This window comes from Portunus trituberculatus, chromosome 46 (genome assembly GCF_017591435.1).
Source record: "Portunus trituberculatus isolate SZX2019 chromosome 46, ASM1759143v1, whole genome shotgun sequence".
Lineage (NCBI taxonomy): Eukaryota > Metazoa > Arthropoda > Malacostraca > Decapoda > Portunidae > Portunus > Portunus trituberculatus.
The window spans coordinates 3271892-3299053 of record NC_059300.1 but is presented as its reverse complement, the minus strand read 5'-3'; the positions used below and the strand labels follow the sequence as shown (position 1 = coordinate 3299053).

The 27162-nt window shown below is 37.0% G+C and overlaps 1 protein-coding gene across 2 annotated transcripts in view; it reads left to right on the top strand.

The window, feature by feature from the left end:
• The first annotated feature begins 698 nt into the window (after positions 1-698).
• Positions 699-27162, top strand: part of LOC123520072 (kinesin-like protein Klp98A) — a 36020-nt gene continuing 9556 nt past the window's right edge. Inside the window, exons 1-21 of one of the 2 annotated variants that reach the window (XM_045281954.1) lie at positions 699-852; positions 6492-6561; positions 6886-6990; positions 7482-7604; positions 7894-7976; positions 8588-8750; positions 9504-9673; positions 15282-15502; positions 15755-15942; positions 16102-16246; positions 16371-16513; positions 19676-19805; positions 20178-20343; positions 20558-20618; positions 20820-20956; positions 22073-23090; positions 23359-23540; positions 23670-23810; positions 24206-24257; positions 24839-24941; positions 25433-25521. In XM_045281954.1, the coding sequence (XP_045137889.1) occupies positions 806-852; positions 6492-6561; positions 6886-6990; positions 7482-7604; positions 7894-7976; positions 8588-8750; positions 9504-9673; positions 15282-15502; positions 15755-15942; positions 16102-16246; positions 16371-16513; positions 19676-19805; positions 20178-20343; positions 20558-20618; positions 20820-20956; positions 22073-23090; positions 23359-23540; positions 23670-23810; positions 24206-24257; positions 24839-24941; positions 25433-25521 (3537 nt within the window). In that variant the 5' untranslated portion in view covers positions 699-805. Of the gene's footprint in view, positions 853-6491; positions 6562-6885; positions 6991-7481; positions 7605-7893; positions 7977-8587; positions 8751-9503; positions 9674-15281; positions 15503-15754; positions 15943-16101; positions 16247-16370; positions 16514-19675; positions 19806-20177; positions 20344-20557; positions 20619-20816; positions 20957-22072; positions 23091-23358; positions 23541-23669; positions 23811-24205; positions 24258-24838; positions 24942-25432; positions 25522-27162 lie in introns of both variants that reach the window. The other variant, XM_045281953.1, reaches the window with a different exon arrangement.

Sequence of the window (27162 nt, the reverse complement as noted above, 5' to 3'; positions counted from 1 at the left end):
CGTATCTTTCAAGTAGGTTATCTATACTGTTGTCTTGTGAAAAAAAATATATTATTATTTTTCGTATAGTGGAATGACGTTGATATAGGTAAGAATATTTACATATACTTATTTAGCTGTATCTCAAATAGGACTAGGTAATAGAACAAACGATTATTATAGCTACTACTATCTACGGTAAATTACTATTGATTAAACTTTCCTGTTTATGCGTAAAGAAAATAAAAGAAAGAAACAAGAAATCAGTGAAGTCACTAGCTAGTCGAAGAAACGAAAACTGAAAGGTATCGAAGATTATAATATGTAAACAAAAAATGTTTTCTTACTTACTTACTTAATTCTTTGCTTTTATCTAATGACACATTATCATCTTACTTATTAACGGATCGATTAAAAATATCAGTTCTCATCTACACACTGCAAGTATTAGACATTATAATAGTAATATAAACAAGAGGTATTCTATGTGTTTTTAGCTCACTATGATTTTTTTTTTTTTTTTTTTTTCATGTATATTTGAGCTCCCTTGGAGTACCTTTCAAGCACTGAATAAGTGAATTTGTAGTAATGTTAAAAGAAAAATTGTCACCTGTACTTTGATATCATTACACATATTTTTTACACGTGAAATGTTAACAAAGATTCTAAATAAGAGTCAGTTTTCACCCCTCCGTATTTTCCTGGACCGAACCACACAAGGTTGAGGACAGCAGTAATGTAAACAAAAATGGAGCTTCTGTGTCGAGGCTTCAAACTTGTGTAGATATTTGGGTCAGTTAAGCGCGTCTGTGATATTTCTTGGAGTATGGCTTCCGTTAAGGTGGCAGTTCGTGTCCGACCCTTCAATCAAAGGTAATATATGACGGATGTGTACAAGAGGTCAGGCGTTAAATGACGGTGAACAAGATTACTGATGTTTGCTCCTCTCTTGTGCAATTAAAGGCTTTTTTTTTTTTTTTTTTGTGCGTTGCCTGTGTATATTGCTGCTGTTCTTTTTCTTTCTTTTTTCATGCTAGTTAATGTGAAATAGGTTAGATGAACTTCAACTATCGTGTTTGTGTGTAGGTGTGTATGTTTTGCCTGATGACTAATTTGGTGAATATTTACTACTTGGTAATTAGTGCTCGATGACCAACATGACCAACTGAGTGACCTGTACTAACCTGGTGACTATAATGAATGTACTTTGACTTATTGTTTGAGTATACCTGACCAGTTACTAATTATATCACCTGATGAGTAATGGTTTATACCCACCGCAACCTTCCTTTTCCTAACTCTTGGTAAATGTTTGGTTAGCAGCATTCTTTGAATTACTGCACATGATTCTGGATAATAGAGTATATTGCTTCCCATACTGGTTATGTGTTAGGAGGAGGAGCAAATGTGTTAGTAGAGAAAGCAATTGGTAAACATGCAGTTTCACCCAATATCCCTAATCTCTACCCACAGCCCCCAATCCCTCCAGCAAGCTTGGGGGACTGTGGGGTATCGGGGGTTTTAGGGGGGAGCCAAAAGAGACGAGATATGGCAATCTAAAAAATATCTAAGAACATAAACAGCTGTTTTTTTAAGGAAATATTTGGAAAAAGTAAAAATTCATGGATAATTTTTGTTGAAATTATCCTAACCTAACATAATAAACTGCTAGCTGGGGACCTCCCCTAAACTATCCTCACCAAACCTAACCTTACCTTACCTTACCTTAATTGACCTGACCTTACCTTACCTTACCTAACCTAACCTAACCTATTCAAACGTAATGTAACTTCCCGAAAAAATATTAAAAATCTAGGGATATATCCCTACAGGTGAAAGAAATTCCTTAAGTACACAAAGAAATTAACAGTCGCCATAGTTATGTTATATGTGCCTCATACACTCATATAGCTAAAATGTAGGGTAGCTGCACATAAAATACCTTAAGAAGAAGTGGAGGGTCCAGCCTCTGAATGAGTGTCCAAGTCATCTAGTGTGTCCAATTCCTCAAGAGGAATAGGCAGCGCATGGTGTCTGGTACACCGTGTTGCCGTAGGAAATCGATTGCTACACTTGACTGTTTGTAAAATTTCGCAATAAACTCCCAGTATGTGTAAGTGTACTCTCCATGGTGTAACTAACCCTCCCTATCAAAATCTAGGCAGTTTATCCCTCCCTAGACACACGTGCACATACGTATATGATTGACAGGAGGAAACAATGACTTCCATGATTGGCAGCAGGCAACCAGACGTCATTAAACGTCAGAACACATGACTTAGAGTGACGCACCTATAGCGTCTGTGCAGCATTGATAACAAACACACTCACTGTTCTTTGAATGACTGTGGAAACAGGATCCCACCTAAAAACTACCGTAAAATTTTGAAATTCCGTCCCGACCTTATTATTAGTTTCCGACAAGGTAATATGGGGTTAGAAATGCTCCTAACAGTGTGATCTAGATCATGAGACACTTCATACTTACGTGCAGTGTATTTGGGGAAACTGCAATTAGCTATACCAAGCAATTTGAGACTAACCTGAGAGTTGTCAGTCTCTTGGTCATGTGTGTCATATGTCAGTCTCTTGGTCATGTGGCAGCGTGGCATTTCAAACTTGATCCTGTTTGAAGAGTGACATCTCATTGTCTATACCCCTAAGGATATAGACACACTGCATGTGATTCACTGGGAGGTTAATAGGGTAGAGGGATAAGAAGCAAGAACTAACGCATGTTATTGAATATGAGTCTCCATACCAGATGCAGGTAGTGGGTTCCCTCCAAGCTTATTGGCTAGCCATGTCTAGTATGGCCATTCATGGTAAATAACAAATGTTTTGTTCTTGCCTGTGACTCACAAGGCATCTCACTACCCTATACTCTCTACTCTCCCAGTAAGTGGTGTGCAGTGTATCCATTCTTACTCTAAATGCTTGTTAGTCTCATGATCATGTAACAGTGAAGGGTGTTTTATAATTAAATCTATTGAAATTTTTAATACCATGACTGCAAAGATGATGGGTTCACATCCTTCTCAGTGAAACTGAGTGGAGCTAGAAATTATGGGGAATATGGAGATAACCTCGGCTTCTTCTCCCCAAGGTGAACACTTACATGTCAAATAAAATTAAGACTGTTGAATATCATGCAATATATATATATATATATATATATATATATATATATATATATATATATATATATATATATATATATATATATATATTTCCAGAAACTTGTTGAAGCAAACAAAAAAAAAAAAAGGATTGGTGAATTTTAAGAATAGGCTCATGGCCTTGCTGTTCTTGTTGCAACAGCAGCTATCTTTGTGAGCTTGATCTTGTCACTAACATCCTAACTAAGTAAACGTTTCTTAACCTAACTAAAACAAGAAGTATCACTTAGGTAAAGTCTAGTTACTTAATGATATTCGCAGCAAGTTCAAGATAAGAACCATGGCAACCATTGCAATAGCAAGAATGGCAGGGCCACACAACTTCTTAATACTTACAGACTTTTTACCTTGTTTTTATTGCTTTGACAAGTTCATGGAATTTGATATGCAGTGGAGACTCAATACTCGAACTTAATTCATTCCAAATGGCCGTTCGAGTATTAAAAAGTTCAACTATTGATACCTATGAATCAGGTAATTCGTTCCAGCCATTGCCAAACCCAAGTTTAGAAAAAAGCAGCGGTTTGATTTTGCAGTCGCTGCTAGGATTGACACACGGAAGCAGGGTTAGTCTGTCTTTCATGGGCTTGCGTCCTGGCAAACACTTCTCAGATCATGTTTGGTAGTTTTTTTTTCCAAAACAGGCCAGCTTCATCACAATTAACCCCTAAAACTCAGATGTTGAGATTTTTAGCTCGTGTTAACTCGGGAGGTTTGGCGAGAAACACACAAAATAGCCTGCATTCGCATACTGATTACACTTGGAAATTCAATAAACAAGTGAGAACAAATGGTGTTCTGCCCACAAGCAACTCTTCCTCTTTGCAATGCAAAAAACCAGAAGTCTCTAGATGGTATGGTTACCAAAATATCACAGGTTGAATGAGGTGGTATCATCGATGTACGTGGCCTTGCGTCCAATCAGGTCCAGCGGCCTTGGCTAGAGCGATAGAAAACAGGCCCCTTGTATCCTCTCTCTCTCTCTCTCTCTCTCTCTCTCTCTCTCTCTCTCTCTCTCTCTCTCTCTCTCTCTCTCTCTCAATAAATCAAAATGTTTGCAAAGTGGTCTAATTTGTATAGTTTTTGCAAAAACATATAAAATACATAGAATAGGAGTTGCTGGTGGTGGTGGTGGTGGAATGTCCTCCCCCTCAGTGGTTGAACCTCCTATATCTGTATCAGAGCCCAGAACATCACTATCTTCGCTCTCTATTATTGTAGAAACTGTTAATTCCAAAGCCCTCCTGATACCACTCTCATTCAAAAGTCGTCTCTCCCGCAACATGGCGAGAGACCTGAGGTGTAGAAGTAAGGCGCATGGGAAAGGTAGCGGAATTGGACACCGTGAAATCACTGTCGCTCCCGCCATCCATTGTGGGAGTTGGTGACACAGTGATGTATAGCATATTTTTACTCCTGACTTTGGGGCTTGCCGTGCCTCACAACAGAATGAATTCCAGTTCTTTTCTTGAAATTCACATACCATCCCTTACTTGCTTTAAAATCATCATTGGAGTCAGATGTAGTGTCAGAAATAAGATCACGATGCAGCAGCCTAGCCTTCGCACAAATTATGCCCTCTGACAAAGAATCACCAGCCATCTGCCTTTGGTTTATCCAATCAACAATTTTTCCATTTCTTTGCTTAAATTGCCTTTTCATACAAATCACCACATCAGCTCTTTTAATGAGCTCTGTCTTCTTCAGTATTGTGGCTACTGTAGATTTAGCCATACAGTACTCAGCTGCAAGATCGATTATTCTTCCTCCTTTCTCATATTTATCAATAATCTCCTTTTTCCTTTCGATGGTTATCACTACATTTTTTCTTGTAGGCTTATTCTCACCACTAGCAAGCCTCTTCAGTGCCATTGTAAGCTTCTGAAAAAAAATAATAAAATAAAAATGCAGAGAGAAAGTGCAGGACAATATTATTCTTACGACAGCAAAGGATAAACTGGCTGCAGTGGACCGATGGGATGCGTTGGGCAGCGCGAAGGGAGAAACCCTTTGTTTACAGCCACGTTCAACTAATAGGTATTTTTTAGTATTAAGTCGAACTTTTGCGTTCGACCATTAAGAAGTTCAACTATTTAGACGTTCGAGTATTGAGTCTCCACTGTATATATAATATTATATGAGATTTTTTTAACTTTAATTCTGCTTGACATGTAAGTATTAACATCAAAAGAAGAAACTAAGGTTACCTCCATATCCTCCAAAATTAATTAGATCATTACTTTTTTACTGTGCACATCAAACTAGTTGTCATTTTGTAGTTTCAGCCGCAACCAAGAGGCATTCAAAAGCCAGCCAAATATTATAATTTGTGGCTAGAGCATCTGTCAAATAATTGATCAAGCAGTATGTAAAAGAAGTTAGCAGACTTTTATTTTTTAGAAAACATCAACATATGTTATAGTATTGCCAGTGAGTGTTATAACTCATGTGAACATTGTGAGAACATGGCTGTATATACCATTACACAATCCCCAATAGTTTTATTATTGTAATGATTTATATCAGTAATGATGACTAAATAGTGTCCTTATTTGATGTAATAATGTATTATTACAAACAACTGCCAGGAGGGGTACAATCTGTTATCTTCAAACTCAAACAAACCTTGCCTTAGACAGTCTGCATGTGTCGGGCTATCAGACAAAATCTTCTTGTATATATTACCTGTGTTTCTTTTGCTTGAATACACTATCTGACTAATCCCAAAAGTAGTAATATAATGTCAAAATAATATAGATAAAAGAAAATTATGTCAAGAACCTTATTTCTTTCTATTTATTTAAAGTTGACAAATTGTGAGCCTTAAGAGAGTCAGTAGATTCTGAGTACAGTGATGGCATGAGACCTGAAGATAATCATGTAGATTATGGCCCCAGAGTAGTACGTCACATGACATTCTTTCAAACATGAACAGTGAGTGTATTATCTCATCTTGATTAATCTGTCAGCATGAGTGCCTGCCAAAAACTAGCCTTAAAACTTTTATTTCGCTTATCTATCATCTTGCAGTTCTGCTGTGCCACTAACTGGCTGGCATCATAGCCACTCTTTGGGTTCTCTCTGCACTCTTCCTTATCTTACCAATATAACTTGACATATTATTTACTTAGTAATTAATTAAATTAAAATTTAACAAACCATTACTAGTTTCAGTTCTCAGGTAGCTTCAGTAATGAATATAAATTTGGAGTGGGAGTGTGTGTTGTATTCTTATGGTGTGGATCATCTACATATGTAAAGAAAACTATGAGTTTTCATTATTTTCAAATGCTGGTATCAGTTTGTGCTTATGTATATGCATTGCATTTTCAGAGAAGTGGACTTGAATTCTCATTGTATTGTTGAAGTTGAAGATAAGAAAACAAAACTCATTAACAGTAAGGTAAGTAACTTATTCAGAGGATGGCTTTTACTAGACTTTTTCACCTATCACAAGCAGTTTATATTGGTATATACTAGTACCTTGTTTGTTCTGCCAAGTATGACAGATCGCTGACTGACAAAATTTTACAAGTAGACAAGTGCATCAAAGTTTCAAAAGTTTTAACACATTATAGCTTTCATTTGTTTAAAATATGTCACTTGTGTGTGCTGATTTTATTGATGTTTATTGTTAACTGAATAGTCTTAAGATTCCTTTCATTATGAATTGCATTTTACTCGCCCCTGGTACAATGCTCCATGTGACCTTATTGTCACCTTTCAGATTAGTCTCGGAGATGGAGCGGAGGCAAGGGAACGTGTTAAGGAGTTCACATTTGACTATTCTTACTGGTCTCATGCAGAGTCTGACCACCACTTTGCCCCTCAGGTGTGTATTCTTCATTCAAGAACATATATGAAGTGTCAAGTTGGGTTTATACTGTTTTATTTATTTATTTGTTTATTTATTTGTTATTTTTTTTATTATTATTATTATTATTTTTTAATTTAATTTAATTTAATTTATTTATTTATTTGTTTACTTTTATTTTTATTTATTTATTTTTATTTATTTATTTATTTATTTATTATTATTTTTATTTATTTATTTATTTATTTATTTGTTTTTGCATCAAAGTGAGCTAGTGTGGATATAGTAATTTTTGTTGCAATAAAATGTCAAATCTAAAGTAGATTCACCACTCACCTAAATGGAAACATACATCCTAGATTGTGATATATGAAATTTGCATGGATGTATAGCAATGTAAAACCTGTCATGGAATTTAAGTTCAGTGTCTTTTCTTTACCTATATAGTACAATATTTTATAGTACATGGATCTTTATTGAGTGTATGCCTTTTTGGTTTACTTTCCAAGGTCAAGATATATGATGACTTGGGAACAGATGTTGTTTCCAATGCCCTCCAGGGATACAATGCCTGTGTGTTTGCCTACGGCCAGACTGGGAGTGGCAAAACATTCACCATGATGGGCTCCCAGGTGAGTGTAGGAACTTTACTCTTTTATCTTATTTATTTCAGTGCTGTACACTTTGAAACATTGATATAAAAAATCAATATGTTGACTCACCTGTTCATGGTTAAGTGCTGTTAATTCAAATACAAATACACAAGAGCTGTGGTTTATGTTCATTTGAGATCTTGGTCTTCATTGAGTGAATCAAGAAAACTTTCATATAGGGAATTATTAACCTCTGTTTATTTCATGCTTTACAAACACTTTATATGAAATTGGGAAAATCCGAATTTGTTTGCCTTCTTTATTACAGTCCAATCCAGGACTTATTCCTAGGATATGTGAAGCTCTGTTTTCAAGCATGGCAGAAGGAAGGGAGGCTGGAACTACTTACAAGTGAGTACCTCAAACTATATAAGCTTGATATAAATAAGAATTTATGCAATGGCAGACTTGCCATTAGGCAACACTAGGCAGTTGCCTTGGGCCCCAAGTCTCTGGGGCCCCCATGAAATTCTTCATACACTTATGGTTAGTAGAGGTTTTATTATTTGCACACATTATTTGTTTTTTTATTAAAATCCATTTGCTAAAATGCAAGCTGAATGATATCTTATTAAGTGTGTCTCGGGGCCCTGTATGGCTATATAAAGAAAATGAGATCCCCCTTCAGTCCCCACTATTAAAAACAAACATAGGCTATTGGCCAAATAGTTCATTTAAACATAGGGATTGGCCCAGAATTTCACGATTGGTGCATCTCTAGAATAAAAGGTGAGGGAGAGGAGGCATGCCTACCTTTGCCTAGGGCCTCCAATTCCTAAATCCATCCCTGAGTTTATATGTATTCATTCATAATTGATGTAAGTGTATTCATAGTAATTACAGAAATTCATGATATTGAGAAATCTACTAGTTATATTTAACAAACAAATCCTTGAAATACTTTTATTCATGTTATTTATGTGTACAATATATATTTTTTATGCTTCAATGTAATTCAACAGAGTGGAAGTAAGCTATTTGGAGATCTATAATGAACGAGTGAAAGACTTGCTAAGACCCGGTGCCCAGAACACCCACTCCCTTCGTGTGAGGGAACACCCCAAGCTGGGCCCATACGTACAGGACCTCTCTGTCCACTTAGTTCAACAGTACCCCGATATTGAGGTTAGTGGACTTCTTTATTTGTTTTTGTATTTTATTTGCAATTTAGTGTAATTAATTCAAAAGCCAATAAGTATATAACCATTCATTGTGAAACACATGTATATAAGATTACAAGGTCAGAGAAATAAAATAATCACTGAATGAAACAAGAATTCATTCTACCTAATCATATTATTTCATGCACTGCTCAGAATAAGTTAAACAGATATTAATGAATTCCTTGGGGGACACCAGATATAGTATCCAGGTGAGAGATGAGCAATTATTTTGACAAGCAGGTTACTCCATGGATTGTTGTAATATTGTATGTATGTTTTGGAACAATAGCTTAAGAGACAATATTGCTGTGGCCAACCAGAACCCACATATGTAATAGTGTGATCTGTGTAACATAAAAAGAAATAGATGTGGATCATAGAATGTATTTAATGGGCCACAGAGTATCCTGCTGATAAAGTTTTGCCAAGAACAGTGTCTTGCTACCCCTGATGAATATATTTATTATTTTGAAAACTACTGCAGTTTCATGTCATTTGTACTATAGATAATGATATTAATCTTACTTAAAACCTTTACCATGATGCATGATTCTTATTTTAGTAAGTTGTTCATGAAGGAATCTGAGCAGTTGTAAGTGAGAAGAAATACAATGTATTACAAAACTTTTGACTATTGTATTTGTTAACTTGTTAGAATAGATCTTGATATATTGTTAAATTCAGTTTTCTTTATTTCTGGATATATTTTGTGCAGGAGCTGATGAGGAAAGGAAACTCTCATCGCACAACAGCCAGTACCCACATGAATGACACTAGCTCAAGAAGCCATGCCATCTTTACTGTCACCTTCATCCAGGCCAAACTTATGTCTGATGTTCCTCTTGAAACTCGATCCAAGATTCATCTTGTTGACCTTGCAGGCAGGTATGGCATACTGTCTTACATTGACATGTAAATGTAAAATTCAGCCTAGGACAGGAATGGTATTGCATACAGAAAACTGTACACAGTGCTTGTACTAACAAAAGAATAATAGGAGTCTCTTCATTGTGTGGTTTTTATTCATGAGTATGGTAAATATGGCCATCTTATGCTGGCAACCATAATTTAAATGTTACTCTGTGGTTTACATAAAATACAGAATCAGGGTTGGAAAAAAAGATGATTTTTTTTTTTTTTTTTTTTTTTTTTTTTGAAAGATATATTAATTTTGTTTAAATCAGGTTTATTTGATTTGAGTTGATTTTCTTTTTATTTAGATTATGATTTTGGTTTAATCCTTTTTATTGCCGTCAATGTTAAATGAAATCATAGCTTAGTGTTATGCATTACCCAAAAGTAAGATTAATTATTTCATCTTACCTACAAATCCTCCACATGTCTCTCCATTCTTATCACTAGCCCTTGAATTTCTTGTTTGCATTTTCTGCATTTTTCTCTGCATTTTCTGCATTTTTCTCTAAATCCTTTGCCTTTGGGAATTCTATCAAGTGATAGCCACACTGGGTGTCTTTTCCTCCCACAGTCCCTCTTTTCCACAGTGTCCATTTGGCATTATTGTGTATGTCAAATAACAGTAAGTCACCAACAGTCTACTATAAAACAAAGTAATATCATTTGAATGTGAACTGTGAAGAGGCCACAGGCCAGCAATCCTTGGTATAATATGGGGAAGATTGCTCTACCCAGACAGCAGTGAGCAGGCTCCATCCCTGTCAATCAAACACTTATGAAAGTTGCCAACTTGTCTGTTTACATGTTGTCAAATTTGAATTTATATTGATAAGAAAGTGTACTTGATGATTTTCTTGTTCATTTAGAAATAATGCACCCATTGAACTGCATATTTACATCTGTTATTATCAGTACAAAAACTTTTACGGTAAGCCCCCACACTTGGTGAATTAATTGGTCTGGCGGAACTACTGACAAATGCGAATTTTGCCAAGCACAAGTTCTTTATACCATATAAATTTCCTAAAGATGCTCAATCAGTCTTTGGTCATTGCCAAAGTCCCTCTTTTGACCCCTAAAGTACCATCTTTCGAGATGAAATAAAATGTTTTGCCTTCACATACAGGCAAACCCCGCTTAACGAAGGTTCACACAACAAAATTTTGCTACAACGAAGGTTTCATTTTACTACCATCTGCTCATTTAACAAACACCAAACTTGCCTTAACGAAGTTTTAACCCCTTCCTCGGCAGAAATGAGTATACTCGTTTTCACTAAATGTTCCGTTTTCAGTCGTCGACGAGTATACTCGTTTAAAATTTGACCTTCAAAAACCAGCTACAGATGTATATGTTCGTTTTCACTAAATGTTCCGTTTTCAGTCGTCGACGAGTGTACTTGTCTAAAACTTGACCTTCGAAAACCAGCTACAGACGTATATACTCGTCGATTCTGAGCCTTTCTAAACCATTCTACGTGTGAAACGAGTATTCTCGTCAAATCATACGCCTGGCAGAGGCGACAGAGTGGAGCGGTGGGATTTCAAGGACGCTCAAACGAGACTTGCTCCGGCAACCACTGTCGTCGCATGGGTGTTGTTTTCATTCACGTTACCACTTATTTTTTTTATCCTTTTCAAATAATTTACACACCAAATGTCTAGTTCTGAGGAAGATAGCGAATATGAACCTTCCCTCAGAAGCTTGAATACTTCTGATGACATGACACTGCCAGTTCATCAGACAATGAATATTTCTCGACAAGTGAGGAGGAGGAGGAGGAGGGAGGTGAGGGGAGAGCTTGGAGTTTATAGGAAGACGAGTTAACTCGCATATGTCTACAAAGGTATTTTCGAAGTAAAAAATTAACCACAAAAATGGGGAAAAACAGTAATTACAAGCTGTCTCCATAATCAGCATGAAAAATACTTTATAGAACCAAAATAAAAAAAATAGTCTGAAAAAGAAACGTTTTTAACAAAAAAATTGTTGGGGAAGGGGTTAAAGCCCCACTGTATCACGCAAGCCGACAGGCTTTTGAATACACCAGCGCCTCTCGTGGACAACACGCACACCACTCACTCCCCATGTTCAAAACAATAACAGCGTCAGCAGCAGCTCGTCTTTCCTCGCTGAACTTACCACCAAAAAGCCCTGCCATGTCGCCTAGTGTTGCTAAGAAGACCAGGAAGTATCTTTCTCTCGAAGTGAAGCTGGATATTATTCACAGACACGAGAGAGGCGAGAAAACTAATAGCATTGCTCGCCACCATCTTGACTCCATTTACTGACTCTACTATTTTCAAGTCAGCAGACTCTATTGAGAAGGCTAGTGAGACCGTATCTTCCTTGCAAGCTAAAAGAACCACCTGAACTCGTGACTCTACAATGGATAAAATAGAAAGCCATGTGGAAATGTGGTACATAAGTTTTGTATGTGATACAATGATGCCCTTTGTTTACATTCCATAGGTTGCCGGTTAGTGTCTTTCCCGTTTCACTTTCCCTCCCTTTATAAATTTAAGATCATCAACATTATAAAGTTACGTACAGGCAACTTCCGCTTAATGAAGGGGTTACGTTCCTAAAAAAAACTTCGTTAAGCGAAATTTCGTTAAGCGAACTGATCATAACAAATTTAACCCCTGACTTGAACTTCCATTGAGAGTAAACAAAGCGAGAGTGCATCATAGTACAGTGAAAGGTTTAATGAAAGTAAAAATTATGAAGTTAAACATTTAGGCAGTTTAATTTAAGTCGTTATAATGTACACTAATGTATGTATGTACGTAACTTCATAATGTTGATGATCTTAAATTTATGAAGGGAAGGAGAGTGAAACGAGAAAGACACTAACCAGCAACCTGGGAATGTAAACAAAGGGCGCATCATTGTATCACATAAAAAACTTATGTACCACATTTCCACAAGGCTTTCCATCTTATCCATTGTAGAGTCATGAGTTCAGCGAGTTCTTTTAGCTTGCAAGGAAGATATGGTCTCACTAGCCTTCTCAATAGAGTCTGCTGACTTGAAAATAGTAGAGACAGTAGATGGAGTCAACATGGTGGCGAGCAATGCTATTAGTTTTCTCGCCTCTCATGTCTGTGAATAATATTCAGCTTCACTTCGAGAGTAAGAGACTTCCTGGTCTTCTTAGCAACGTTAGGCGACATTGCAGGGCGTTTTGGTGGTAAGTTGAGCAAGGGAAGACGAGCTGCTGCTGACGCTATTATTGTTTTGAACAGGGGGAGTGAGTGGTGCGCGTTTTGTCCACGAGAGGCGCTGGTGTATTCAAAAGCCTGTCGGCTTGCGTGATATGGCGGTGCTTTCAAACTTGGAAAAAAATACCTGGATAAAACCTCGTTAAAGCAAGTTTGTTGTTTGTTAAACGAGCAGATGATAGTAAAATGAAACCTTTGTTGTAGCAAAATTTCGTTGTGTGAACCTTCGTTAAGCGGGGGTTGCCTGTACATACATACATTAGTGTACATTATAATGACTTAGATCAAACTGCCTAAATGTTTAACTTCATAATTTTTACTTTCATTAAACCTTTCACTGTACTATGATGCACTCTCACTATGTTTACTCTCAATGGAACTTCAAGTCAGAGGTTAAACTTGTTATAATCAGTTCGCTTAACGAAATTTCGCTTAACGAAGGGTTTTTTAGGAACGTAACCCCTTCGTTAAGTGGGTGTTGCCTGTATTAGAACACATGTACAAAACTGACCAATAAACAATAAATAAAGCTAATAAGACATGATATAAAGGCTGTAACTTCAGTTTTTCCACCCGTTTCCCTCACAAACTTTCGTCTTTGCCGCCACCACCATTGTCCTTGTCCTTGCCCTCACCAGTACCACTTTTTGTGCTAATAGAGGCCATGTTGGCGGTAAATCGCCAGAATTCGTTCCCAAGCTAGCAAAACAGGGTAGCACAAACAAAATGGCTGAAGGGGACTCTCACACTGCATTCTGATAGGTTTAGAGAGAGGTCTGACATCACCGGGGAGTCATGTTGTTCACCATGCATCCGCCAGAGGACCGCCGAGTTTGAATTCAAATCACCAAGCGTGCACTCAGTGGTCCGTAGCCACCCTACCACCAAAAGTGAATTTCGTCAAGCTGAGATTCGCCAAGTGCTGGGGCTTACTGTACTTTCTTTTTTTATGCTTTTGAATATTTGTCTTGAAAAAGAACATAGGACCAGTGCAGGACCTGGACTGGACAAGCAGAGTTGATGCTTGTCCTGTACAAGTAGATTACATTTTCTTATACATGATATTTTATTTTTATTTCAATCATTATATTTTCACTGTGATTTAGATTTATTTAAATCACTTAATTTGAATTACAGGCAACCCCCGTTTAACGAAGGGGTTACGTTCCTAAAAAACACTTCGTTAAGCGAAACTTCGTTAAGCGAACCGATTATAACAAGTTTAACCCCTGATTTGAACTTCCATTGAGAGTAAGCAAAGTGAGAGTGCATCATAGTACAGTGAAAGGTTTAATGAAAGTAAAAATTATGAAGTTAAACATTTAGGTAGTTTAGTTTAAGTCATTATAATGTACACTAATGTATGTATGTATGTAACTTTATAATATTGATGATCTTAACTTTATGAAGGGAGGGAGAGTGAAACGGGAAATACACTAACCAGCAACTTGTGGAATGTAAACAAAGTGCGCATCATTGTATCACATACAAAACTTATGTACCACATTTCCACAAGGTTTTCCATTTTATCCATTGTAGAGTCACGAGTTCTGGTGGTTCTTTTAGCTTGCAAGGAAGATGAGGTCTCACTAGCCTTCTTAATAGAGTCTCTTGACTTGAAAATAGTAGACAGTAGATGGAGTCAAGCCATGGTGGGAAGCAATGTTATTAGTTTTCTGGCCTCTCTCTTGTCTGTGAATAATACCCAGCTTCACTTCGAGAGTAAGACACTTTCTGGTCTTCTTAGGAACGTTAGGCCACATTGCAGGGGGTTTTGGTGGTAAGTTGAACTAAGGAAGATGAGCTGCTGGTGACGCTGTTATGTTTTGACTGGGCAGTGAGTGGTGCGTGTGATCTTGATCTTGATCTTGATGCTACAGGTGACACAGAATTTCTTCTGAGTCAGGCCTTTGTATCGGCAGAGCCTGTGTTGTCCACGAGAGGCTTGATCTTGATCTTTATTCTACAGGTGTCTCAGGATTTCTCCTGAGGCAGGCCTTAGTACCAGCAGCTCCTGATGTATTTAAAAGCCTGTCAGCTTGCATGATACAGTGGGGCTTTCAAATTTGGAAAAAAATTACCTGGATAAAACTTCGTTAAAGCGAGTTTGGTGTTCGTTAAACAAGCAGATGGTAGTAAAATGAAACCTTCGTTATGGCGAAATTTCGTTGTGTGAACCTTCGTTAAACGGGGGTTGCCTGTATTTGATTTAAATAAAAATACCCTGTAATAGAATGTCATTGACGAAAATCAGGGATACATTGTATGATTCATTCATATTTAGTTATGACATTATATGAAATATGATAAGAATATGATTTTGCTGTTTTATGTTAAGTATCATGGATTTGCAGTGAAAGAGCCGATGCAACAGGGGCAACAGGTCAGAGGCTGAAGGAAGGTGCCCACATCAATAAGTCTCTAGTGACTCTAGGATCTGTCATCAGTGCCCTTGCAGAACAGGCTGCCAAATCCACCTCAGGAAAGAATGTCTTCATCCCTTACAGAGACTCGGTCCTTACTTGGTTGTTAAAAGATTCTCTTGGAGGGAACTCCAAAACAATCATGATAGCAAGTTAGCATTTAACATTCCCATGTTTTTGTCATGACTGGCACATAGTATGTAGATAACTGTTGTATGAAATATATCTTTATTTATTCTTATAGGTCACTTAGAAGTGATGTTGATAATAATTCAAAATGCTACTAAAGATGTAAGATTTTAAATTCCTTAATATTTTAAGATTGCACAATATATGTTTTATACTGAACATGATTACTATTGACATCATTGTATCCTATGCTGATTAAAAATTCTTTATTGAAGCAATATCTCCTGCTGATGTGAATTATGGGGAGACACTAAGCACATTGAGGTATGCCAACCGAGCAAAGAACATTATCAATAAGCCCACCATCAATGAAGATCCCAATGTGAAGCTCATTAGAGAACTCAGGGAAGAAATTCTTAATCTTAAGCTGCAGCTCCAGGAGACCACTGTTGTTGGTTTAGGGGTGAGTTTGATTGTTATCAAATTGTCTATTTATCCATAGAAAATGTTTACTATTAAGAAGATGAAAGTAATTGTTTAATAGATGCATGCTTTGGTAATGGTGATATTGTTAATTTTATGTTAAGATTTGTATATGAAAGGATATCAACATTGTTCTCAGGCCAACAATGAAAAGGGAAGTATAATGGAGACTCTAAGCCAGAAGCAAGCCAAAGAAAAGGAATTAACTGACCAGTGGACTGAAAGATGGAGTGAGACGCATACCATCCTTCAAGAGCAGAAAACACTGGGCCTCCGGAAAGCTGGTGTGTAAATAATTTTTCATTGATATTTTAAATTTTGGCTCCATGAACAATATTTTCTTTTCTCTGTTTTGTCTATGTGTATTTTCTTGCATAAAAGTATTTGTTTATTTTAATTGTGCTGCAGGTCAGGGTGTGGTGTTAGACTCAGAACGGCCTCACCTTGTCTTGATCGATGACAACGTGCTGACAACTGGTGTGACGCTATACCATCTCAATGACAGCCTCACTACCATTGGCTCTCTCTCTTCTCAGGACATCAGGCTGGAGGTATGGCTGTATGTATATGGGAAGGGGGTCATAGTCACAGATTCATTGAGTTGCACCATGTACTGAGTGTAGGTCATGGGAGAACAGAACTGACTGGTAGGATTGGTTATTGATATATATAAAAAAGAACCAAGCTAGATATCTATGAACTCCAGTATATATTGCAACTGGAATTTCTAATCTCTTATGCATACATAGTTTATGTTGCTTTTTTTTTATTATTAGTTAGTAAGCAGCAGATTCTCAACAAATTTAGCTTTGAAGATAAATATCACAATTTAACTTTAAAAGTTTTTTTATATTGGCAGTAGGAAAGGTGTTTGAGATGTAGGCTGGGCCATGCCTGAGCAGTTTTCACATCCAAACCATTCCTACTCTTTATTCTTTTTACATTAGTTAACATTAAATAATCATAAATTACACTTGACCCTCCACTATCGCTCCTAATTGGTGTGTCTATCACTATGCAATAGCCACAATAGCCGAAGTGAAAACCTTATGGTAATAATTCAAATTGACACTATAGTCTTCCAAATCTAAACGTGGCTTTCTGGCTGGGCTCCTTAGGGAATAGCAGGCCCTCCAGCTCTGCCAAGTCTACATGAACTAGCAAATTAGAGCTCCGTATACATAAGTAAGAGGCATATAAAATGCTTTAACAAAAATCCAGTATTATCAGATATTAAAAGTAATTAATTAAAAGAAAAATTAACATTCCACGTTTACGATATGCACATCACAATAACAAATACCGGCAACCCTGTGTAACAGTGTTGCTGTGAAAAGGTTATAATCTTTATTCAACATTCACCATAGTCCTTAGTAGGACAAATGGTGCAACAACTGTGTTCCATATACAATACGAATGAACGTCTAAAAAATATTTGGTTATTTGGGTATAAGATAAAATATTTTTTACTCCATTCACGCGGCAACACTCATTACTGTCCAAGGCGCGGCCTGCCTGCAAGACACAGTGGGGGACAAGGTCACGTGTCACGATGGTAGATACTTATATACACACACAGTGCGAATTTAAGGATGAAAATTGAATATAGGCATCAGGAAGGATTGTCACACACAGAGAGAGAGAGAGAGAGAGAGAGCAGAGTTGAGGGAGAAAGGGAGAGAGTGATAAATGAGAGATGGGTCAGGTCACACACTTGGCCATTCAAATTCTGGGTGAAACGTGGCAGCAGTGGAAGGCCTGCTATTCCCTAAGGAGACACGGCAAAAAAACGTGTTTAGATTTGAAAGACTATAGGACCTCCAAGCCGTCTTTTTTTTGTTATTGGTCTCTTTTTGCCCAATTTTTATGCCATGTATTATTTTAAAACTGAAGAAATAATACAATATAAAAAGATCTCAATCAAGAATTATAATAACAACATACATTTTAAAGCATTTTATTTAGCTTTTTAGTGCCATAAAGGACACACGGGTATATAAGATGCACACTCATTTCAACAAATCAAATTCAGTAAAAAAGAAAAGGTTTTAGTGTGTTTATGCATATACTGTTAAAAGCAATCTAGTAGCACATTACACAAGCAGAAAACATTTATCTTTCCTTGTGCTCTTCAGTTGGTCTTGTTGTCACCAGACACAATTTTTTTCCATAGGTGGTGGCCTTAAAGCCCTTGCTGCTGTTCTATTGCCATGCTCCTTGGCATAATCTACCACTTGTAGTTCGTAGGAGATTGTACAGTATAGTTCAATCTTTTCCTTCTTCTGCCATAACAGTGAGGGTCTTGATATGTTATGTTATGATCATGAGCTTGCTGTTACTCCTCACTGCTAGATAGCATTGAGTCTGAGTGCCATTCAGGTGATACTTGTAAACATGCGTCACAGCCTCACAGTTTAGATTGCTTTAATTTTTACGACAATTTGTTTTTAAAGTGATAATACTGGTAATGATAATAATAGCAGCAATAAGATAATAATGCATGCAGTTAGGGTAAGTAAAGTACTGGAAAAAGGTGTGTCCTATATGCCGTCAAATTCGATACCTCATTGTGGACGATTAGGAGCTAAGGTGGATGGGTAGATTGGTGAAATATGTGAAGAACTGTTTCTCAATAAAGTATACATATTGTATAGAGAAACTCAACTAACACATGACTTCATAACAAGGGAACTTTTGAATGATGGGCACACAATAGCAGTAATTCATGCACAATACAGACATAAGCGCAGCTTATTAAGTATGTGCAGTAGCAATGAAACGTGATAACAGAAGGCGCGATAGCAGAGGATTAACCCCTTCGCGCCAGATGTTAAAAAAGCCCGCCTGTATGATATATGGGTGGTAGTGCCGCGCGCCCGAGCACGGAAAACTCGTGCAAGCTTGTCATACTTGTCGTCTTTGTGTATTATGCTGCTATTTTTTAGTCACTATATCGCCTTCGAAGAGGAAAGTGGACGCTCCTCTCTTCGGAGAAAAAGAGAGAGAGAGAGAGAGAGAGTGACATTTGCTAATATTTTAGACACAAGCGGGACGCATGTAGCTTATCTTTCGAGAGGAAGAGGGGAGGGAGGGAAGGAGAGGGAGAGAGAGAGAGAGAGAGAGAGAGAGAGAGAGAGAGATTAGAAAATTTGTTGTGTGTGTGTGTGTGTGTGTGTGTGTGTGTGTGTGTGTGTGTGTGTGTGTGTGTGTGTGTGTTTCACGAATGTTACAAGGCGGGACGCATGTAACTTATCTTCGAGAGGAGATGGGGAGGGAGGAAGGAGGAAAGGGAGATGGGGAGGAGGAGAGAGAGAGAGAGAGAGAGAGAGAGAGAGAGATGGGAACAGTCTATGCCATTGGGTAATTTTAGACACAAGGCGGGACGCATGTAGCTTATCTTTAGTGATTGGTGGAGACAAGGATGGTGGCAGGAGCACTAGGATTTCAAGGACAGCATACGGCGTGTGTAGTTGGTATCCAACACACTATACGGGACAACTGAACTGAAGAAAGCTCAGAAAAGAAATATGACGTCTACGTAGGCATCACCGTATATGCTACTGGGGCTTCATGACGCCTACATAGGTGTCACCGTATTGAAGGGGTTAAGTGCATTAGAAAACTGACTAATGATAGCAGACTGAGTTATGTGTTGTATCTGATTTGGCAAATGTTTGATCTTATAAGTGTAATTTTCAGTTTTATCTCTGTAGGGAGGTGAAGTCTTGGAGGAGCATTGTACTATAGAGCTGCAAGATGGGATAGCAACACTGGAATCCAAACCAGATGCACAGTGTTGGGTCAACTCTCAACTTGTTGATAAACCAAGTCGACTTACTCAAGGTTGGTATGAAACTGCTCCCTCATCACCATGATCTACTCATGTGGTAAACAGAGCTGATTGTTTGATATTAAGATCTGTGTAATTACTGATATTATAATATTCTTAAGTATTGTTATTTTCTCTGTTGATATGTATTTTTAACAATTCTTTTTCTTTTTGTAATTTGAATGATGATGATATGTAGTTTGAAAATATTTTATACTTACCTGTTAGTCTCCAGCTCTTCTTTCTTAAGCATCATCTTGTCAGTACTACTTTGCCTACAACAAGCTGCATGTCCATTTAACAACCATCTATTGTATACTGTGTGATGAATGCTTCTCATCTATTGCCCATGTGCACCAACTTATTTCAGTTGTGCTTTGATGCAGGTTGTGTGGTTGTGCTTGGGGGAAGTCACATGTTCCGATACAATGACCCACAAGAAGCAGCAAGGCTGAGGAAGGAAGGAAACAGGAGTCACCTTAACTTGTCCCGGCTTTCTTTCCTGTCTAGATCTGCCACTGACCTTATTAGATCATGTGATAATTTATCGGGGTGAGTCATATTATATTATTAGGGTATGCCACATTATTTTGATTTTTTTTTTTTTTTTCTCCATATATATTTGCATTACCTGTTATGGAGTATGGATGTCCTTCTTCAGGTTTTATTTATTCATTTTTTATTTATTTTTTCCTCTCTCTCTCTCTCTCTCTCTCTCTCTCTCTCTCTCTCTCTCTCTCTCTCTCTCTCTCTCTCTCTTTTTCAGGATGGATAGTGATTTAGAAAAGACTAACTTAGACAGCAGCAATTTCTCACGGATTGCAAAGGTTAGTGACATTTTAATGTGTGTATTGTTATAAATTTTTTGTACATTAGCTGTTATAGTGAAATATTTCTTTATCAATTAATTCTTTGGCAGTGTATTTTTTCAGTGACTATTGTCTCAGAAGTTACTTAAGTATTCATATGTTTTGGAGGTTGAATATTAGTTAACTTACTGATTCCTTATTTTGTTCATTTGAAAGCAGATGTCCAAAGTAGCAGAAACTACAGACTTGTGTGAAATATCAACACAAACCAGCCTTCACACACACAGTCAACCCACATCACCATTTGGCAGCCACAATGGAGACTTTGATGCCAATCCTGCACTTAGAAAGTCAAGGTGAGAGGAAAATTTTTTTAGAATGTTCTTGGTACCAAGAGGTAGACTTTAGGAAAGAGAGAATAAAATGAAAAATGTAAAAATGCTGTTCATTGCTTATTTTCAGCTACCCTATCTACTGAATTTATAAGTTAACCAGAAGTGAAACTTAATCAGTGCCTTTTAGTCCTAATCAAATGTATTAAAATTCTTGAATTGTTAAGTCAATATAAAACTGTAGAAACCATGAATAAGTGGCTCACTAGCTTGTTTAGTTCAGCTATTTGTGAAGTCATCATTGTCATCATCATTTTGTTTAGTGGCCTTATTTTATCTTACAAGATTTGATTTTATTGTGTTAGGAGCATTAGACTAGACATACTATGATATTCAGGGAGGTTCTAATAATATGTATAACAAAATGTGAAATAAATGGTTAAAATAGGGTAGTCTCAGTGACTTGTCACTGGCAAGTTTTCAAGCTAAAGCATAAGAAAGCTAAGCTAAAATGCACAATATCGATACCAAAAGTGTCAATAAAGCAGTCACAATAAAAACTGCATACAAAGAACATGATTTCACATCAATTAAATATGCTTAATACTCACCAGTGTGTAGTTAATGACGGGAGAATGCTTGGTACATAGGGGACAGGATGCATCATTCTCCCACATTGCTCATAAACTTGTTCCTATGCATTTAAATCATTAAGGGAAGCAGTGGCATAGTGGGTAAGGTGGTGAGGGCGGGATTGGGCAGACGTCGACACGTAAGTTCCCAGGTTCTAGGTGGTTACACCAAAGATGTGCTTGGGTGGTGATATGGGCCCTAATATGAGTACCACTATAAATAAAATTGCCTGCATCACTGATTGGTGGAAGCTTAACAGCGCTTCCCATGTATACTCTTCAAATATGCCTACAGGTGCTATAGGCCTTAAAAAAATAATAAATAATTAATTAGAAAAAGGAAGATGCACATTTTAAACTTTGTAGTTATACTTACTTCAGACTGAAGTTCATATCAATGAATTTTAGTCATATAAAGAAAATACATATTATTCCCTATCGTCATTTTCTTGTTAATGGGATCTCCCTGTATTACATTTTCTAATTAAGCCTAATCATTCTTTGACAGTTTGACACTTCCATTGGACGGGAAAAAAGCAGATGTAGGTGTAGAAACAACTTCCATCAACTCCACTCCTGCATCAGACACGTTTTACACAGCTACCTCCGTCCTCTCTCCAGACCCTCATGATCTCACCTCACCCTTGTCGCCTCTACCTCTTGATGTGCCTCGCTCAGGAAATGTAAAGAATACTGGAGACTCAAACACTGGTGCTTGTGGTGCCTTGGTTGATCAACAAAATGAACCAGTTTCTGAAGTGCCTAATGATGATGCAAGAAAAATTCATCCATCTCATTATAAGTGTAATGATAGTAATGTAAGTGCTGTGCAGCCTAGGTCTTTAGCAAATGAAATTGATACCTGTGTTCAAAAAGCTATAGAAACAAATGACAAAAGTATGAGCCACTTAGATCAAAATTATGTTAAAAGTAAGGTCACTCATATCCAACAAGAGGTTCTTGGTGCTCTTCTCTTGTCTCCCATTCCTTCTGTTTATGATTCCACCCACTGCCAGACTATGAAAGGGACAACAGCCTCAACTCCTGTTGAGGCTGAAAATAACCATGACCAAAGGAAAAAGGACTCCCAAAGTGTTAGATCTCGACTTCTTAATAAGAATATTAAGACTGTCTCCAGATCTTCCTCACCAGAGATAAATGATAGCAAGTCTTCTCCAGAAGTTAAGATATTGTCATTTTCTGACACTGAGAGCTCCCATCCTTACCCAAGTAATATAGATAATGGAGTCTCCTTATCACTTAATAATAATATGTTTCTTGATAATGGAAACACCAAAGAAAATACGCAAGATTTTGTAGATGTCCACAGTGGTTCCCAATGTAACTCTGGAGATAATGATTTACAGAAGAATATCACAGAAGCTTCCTCTGAATGGTATCCTGGACTCAGTATTAAGGAGAAGAGTGAATTGATACCACCAGAGGCTGATATTGAGAAGGCAGCAGAAGTGTTACTTAGACTTCGAGAGAAGACTGATGAGGGCAATGCCAGTATCAGTGAGCAGGTATGTGTGTAGCTGACAGTTAACTCAATTGTAATTCCTAGGATTATAACAGGTATGAAGTAATTATCATCATTGTCATCTAGACTAGTATGTTTCATATTTTCATACAACTGTCTTTATCAGCTTTGTCAGGCTGATATTAGGTAGGTAAACCAGAAGGGCTTGAGATGTTTGTAATGTTCAAACAGGTTAATAAGAAAAGAATATTCTCTGAATCAAGCTCTATGGTTATTTAGTTTTATATAAATTTACCCTATCCATCTTTCAGATCCGTGAGCTTGAAGAACTAAAACAGCATTATGGTAACTTGGAAGACCAACTAATTGACAGACAGTCTTTAGAGAGACATGATTCTGCATACAATGGTTCTGAAGGTGATCAAGCACAGAATATTGAAAGGCCTTCTGATCTTCCTCTGCCTCTTGACTCATCCCTGCTCCAGGAGGACAGGTAAGAATAAAAATTAAATTGCAATTGCAGGTGTGACTCACAGATTAACTTTCTTGTTAGTAGGAATAAAGACATGTAAAAACATAACTTTATTTTCTGCTGATACTGATACTAATACATTTTTTACAGGTTAGCTCTCCTGATAGAGCGAGAAGTGCAGAGGCGAGTGCTGGAGGAAGTTGTGGCAAGGGAAAGTGCAGCCATAAGCTCAAAGCCTCAATACAGGAAAACATATCGGTCCATGAGTGCATCAATGGATCATTGGACCTCGTAAGTTTTTTGTAATCTAGAAAAACTGACCAAATGAGGAAATTACACTTATAACAGCCAGACAGAGGCATCCATGCATATGATTTGTCCTCAGAACCACACTCATAAGCATTCCCTCTCTTCATAATCTCTGAGCCTCAAGGTTTAAAGATTAACCTTTGATAAAAAAGCAAACCAAAGTTGAGGAATCTGGATTACTTTTGGTTTAAACCTTGGCAGATGAATAGTCCAGTAGCTGTGTTTTGCTTGTTCATATTTTATGATTTTTAACACTTAAATAGCATTGTTGGTGTTAGGTGTTAGTGAGGAGTGAAAGAAGAAATATAATTAAATGTGTTATTGCCATAGGATATGTTAACAAGAAGTATGTTAGTACAATTTTGTTTGTGTTGCAGGGGAATAAGAGTGTTGACCCCATCAGAAGTGAGACCATATACTTCAATGAGTGTGAGTATTGTCCTTGTTCTGTCAATTTATATAAATTTTATTTGTAATGATAAAGGAATGTGAAACTAATAACTTCATACACTTTGGTAAACATTTCAGTAATACTTTACCCTTTTCCTTTTAAATTTGCTGTTTTAATGACTGCATGTAATGCTTTCATCACCACACTTGGTTCCAATATACTTGTGTTATCAGCACTCTACTACTCAAGGAACATATATTTATCAATCTTAATAGCCACTCAACAGTAATGTAGATCAGTTCAAACTTTTCTTTTTTTCTCACCATAAGAACCTTTCCAGGAAAACAATGTTTTTAGTGTAGAATTGATTTAAAGCAAAATCTTTTGAACCCTAACCCACATTAAATAAACATTCTACTACATAAACACATAACTGCACATTTATCTAACTTACAGCTTATCATCTTTCATTCCTTTCACAGCCCCCTGAACTTCCTCCTCACAATCAACGACATTTAGCTCTCCTAACATGAGCACTCTCTTTCTCCATTCCTGTTGTAATAGGCTCACTCTCTATCCTCTTTTTATGTATCTTTTCTTTCTTTTTATAAATTTTCAGGCAGGATATGAAATAGAAGGAGAAATTGGGAATCATTTGTACCAGAGTGCAACATCTGCTGATGATTTACTGCTTACTCCTGGGCCTCTACAGTCTCCTTTAAGTAAATATTTGACCCTTTCCTCTTTTCAGTGCTCATTTACATAATTCCTTTCTCCAGAATGATCAGAGTAAAGTCTCTCTCTCTCTCTCTCTCTCTCTCTCTCTCTCTCTCTCTCTCTCTCTCTCTCTCTCTCTCTCTCTCTCTCTCTCTCTCTCTCTCTCTCTCTCTCTCTCTCTCTCCATTGTTTTTCATGCATTTTGATACTTATAGATTTTATATAATTTTTATAAGGTAAGCATTAAGCTATGCATGCAATACAATGGTAAAGAAACTTTTATGCATAATTTTTAAAGGTATTTTCTCAAAGGTTTGTTTAGTAATCACTATATTAAAAAGTAATTCTAGATGATTGTAAAGAGAAATATTATTTTCAAAAAGAAATAAAATGAAAATTGAGAATCTTAATCTTTCATATTTTTCTTGTTATATCTGGTAATGCACAACAGTTTCAAAATATTGTTATGATGAGGTTTGATGTTTTATCTTTGCAGCTGATTATGACATGTCATGTGGGATTTGTGTGTGCATACCTGGGTATGAGATGAGAGGTGCTGGTTCAGGAGCTCACTGGGAATATGAGGTAAGCAGTTTCAAAAGAAAGATAGAGGTTTCAGGAGTCAGTGAACAAATGTATAAGGACTAGTCCACTGAAGATGTTAGGTCTTCTATGGCAAAAGTAATAACCATATAAAATATACAAAAGAATGACAAATTTCAAATAAAATGCTTTATGGTTTAACTAAAGGCTACATAAAGAGCTTCTTGGTAAAAATCATAAAGATGATACTGAAACTTGATATGGAATATAGCTGAAAAGTATGGCATAGTGATAATTAATGATCAATACATCTTACATAGGTAGAAAGTATTCTTTATGCCTCATAACATAAATAATAGGATAACAAAGGGCCACCAGGGCCCATCTAGGTTATCCTGTATCAGTCGTACAGTGACCTCGTCATCAGTACTTAAAGATACACTTACAAGTACACAATACATTATATACTAATTCTAAATATTTGGCCCATTAACAGGGCTAAGTCCTGCAGCGAATTCCTCTACAATCTGTGATCCCCATACTTGGGAGTCATGTCTTGTTTAACTATAGTAAATTTCTTATAAAAACTATCATGCAGTGCTATACATAATTATAAATATAATAAATTTAAGTGCTTATCTAATCTGTTTTAAACATTGTCAAACTAGTGCTATTTACAACCCTCTCTGGCAATGCATTCCAGAAGTCTACCACCCTATGACTAAAGAAATATTTTCTTATATCTAACCTGCAGCCTTGCTTTCTAATCTTCCTGCCATGATTTCTAGTCCTACTTCCCTCCTCTAAGGTAAAGAAAGATCTCACATCTATGTAGTTTGTATCTGAGAACATTTTAAATAACTCTATCATATCCCTCTTATACATCTCCTCTCAAATGAAAACATGTTTAATTCCTTTAATCTATCTCTATACTCCAGGCGCTTTAATGCTGGTATCATCCTAGTTGCTCTTCTCTGAACTGCTTCTAACATGTTGATATCCTGCCTATAATGGGGTGACCAGGCCTGTATGCAATACTCTAAATGGGGCCTAACATAGGAATTATATAAGCTACGCACCACTTCCTTACTTTTATAACTAACATTTCTATTTATAAAACCCAGGATCCTATTTGCCCTATTTCTTGCTTCTAAACATTGCTTTGAAAATTTCATAGTCCTGTCTATCACTACTCCTAAATCCTTTCCTTCCTCTACTGCCTCTAGCCAACATCCCTCCATCTCATAGTTAAAGTTTGTGTTGTCTTTACCTAAATGCATAACCTGACACTTTTTAGAATTAAACTCCATCTGCCACCTGTCTGCCCATGCTATCAGCCTGTCCAGGTCTCGTTGTATTCTGTAATTGTCCTTTTCACCCTGTACTGCACATGCTATCTTAGTATCATCTGCAAACTTTGATACTTTGCTACTAATTCCTATATCTAAATCGTTAATGTACACCAAGAAAAGAAGAGGTCCTAGCACTGATCCTTGGGGTACCCACTAACCACTTCCTTCCACTCAGACATTGCCCCATTTAATACTACTCTCTGTTTCCTATCAGAAAGCCATTCACTAATCCAATCAACTAACCTACCCCTATCCCATGTAGTCTCAATTTGTACACTAGCCTCCTATGCGGTACCTTATCAAACGCCTTGCTAAAATCTAGATATATAAC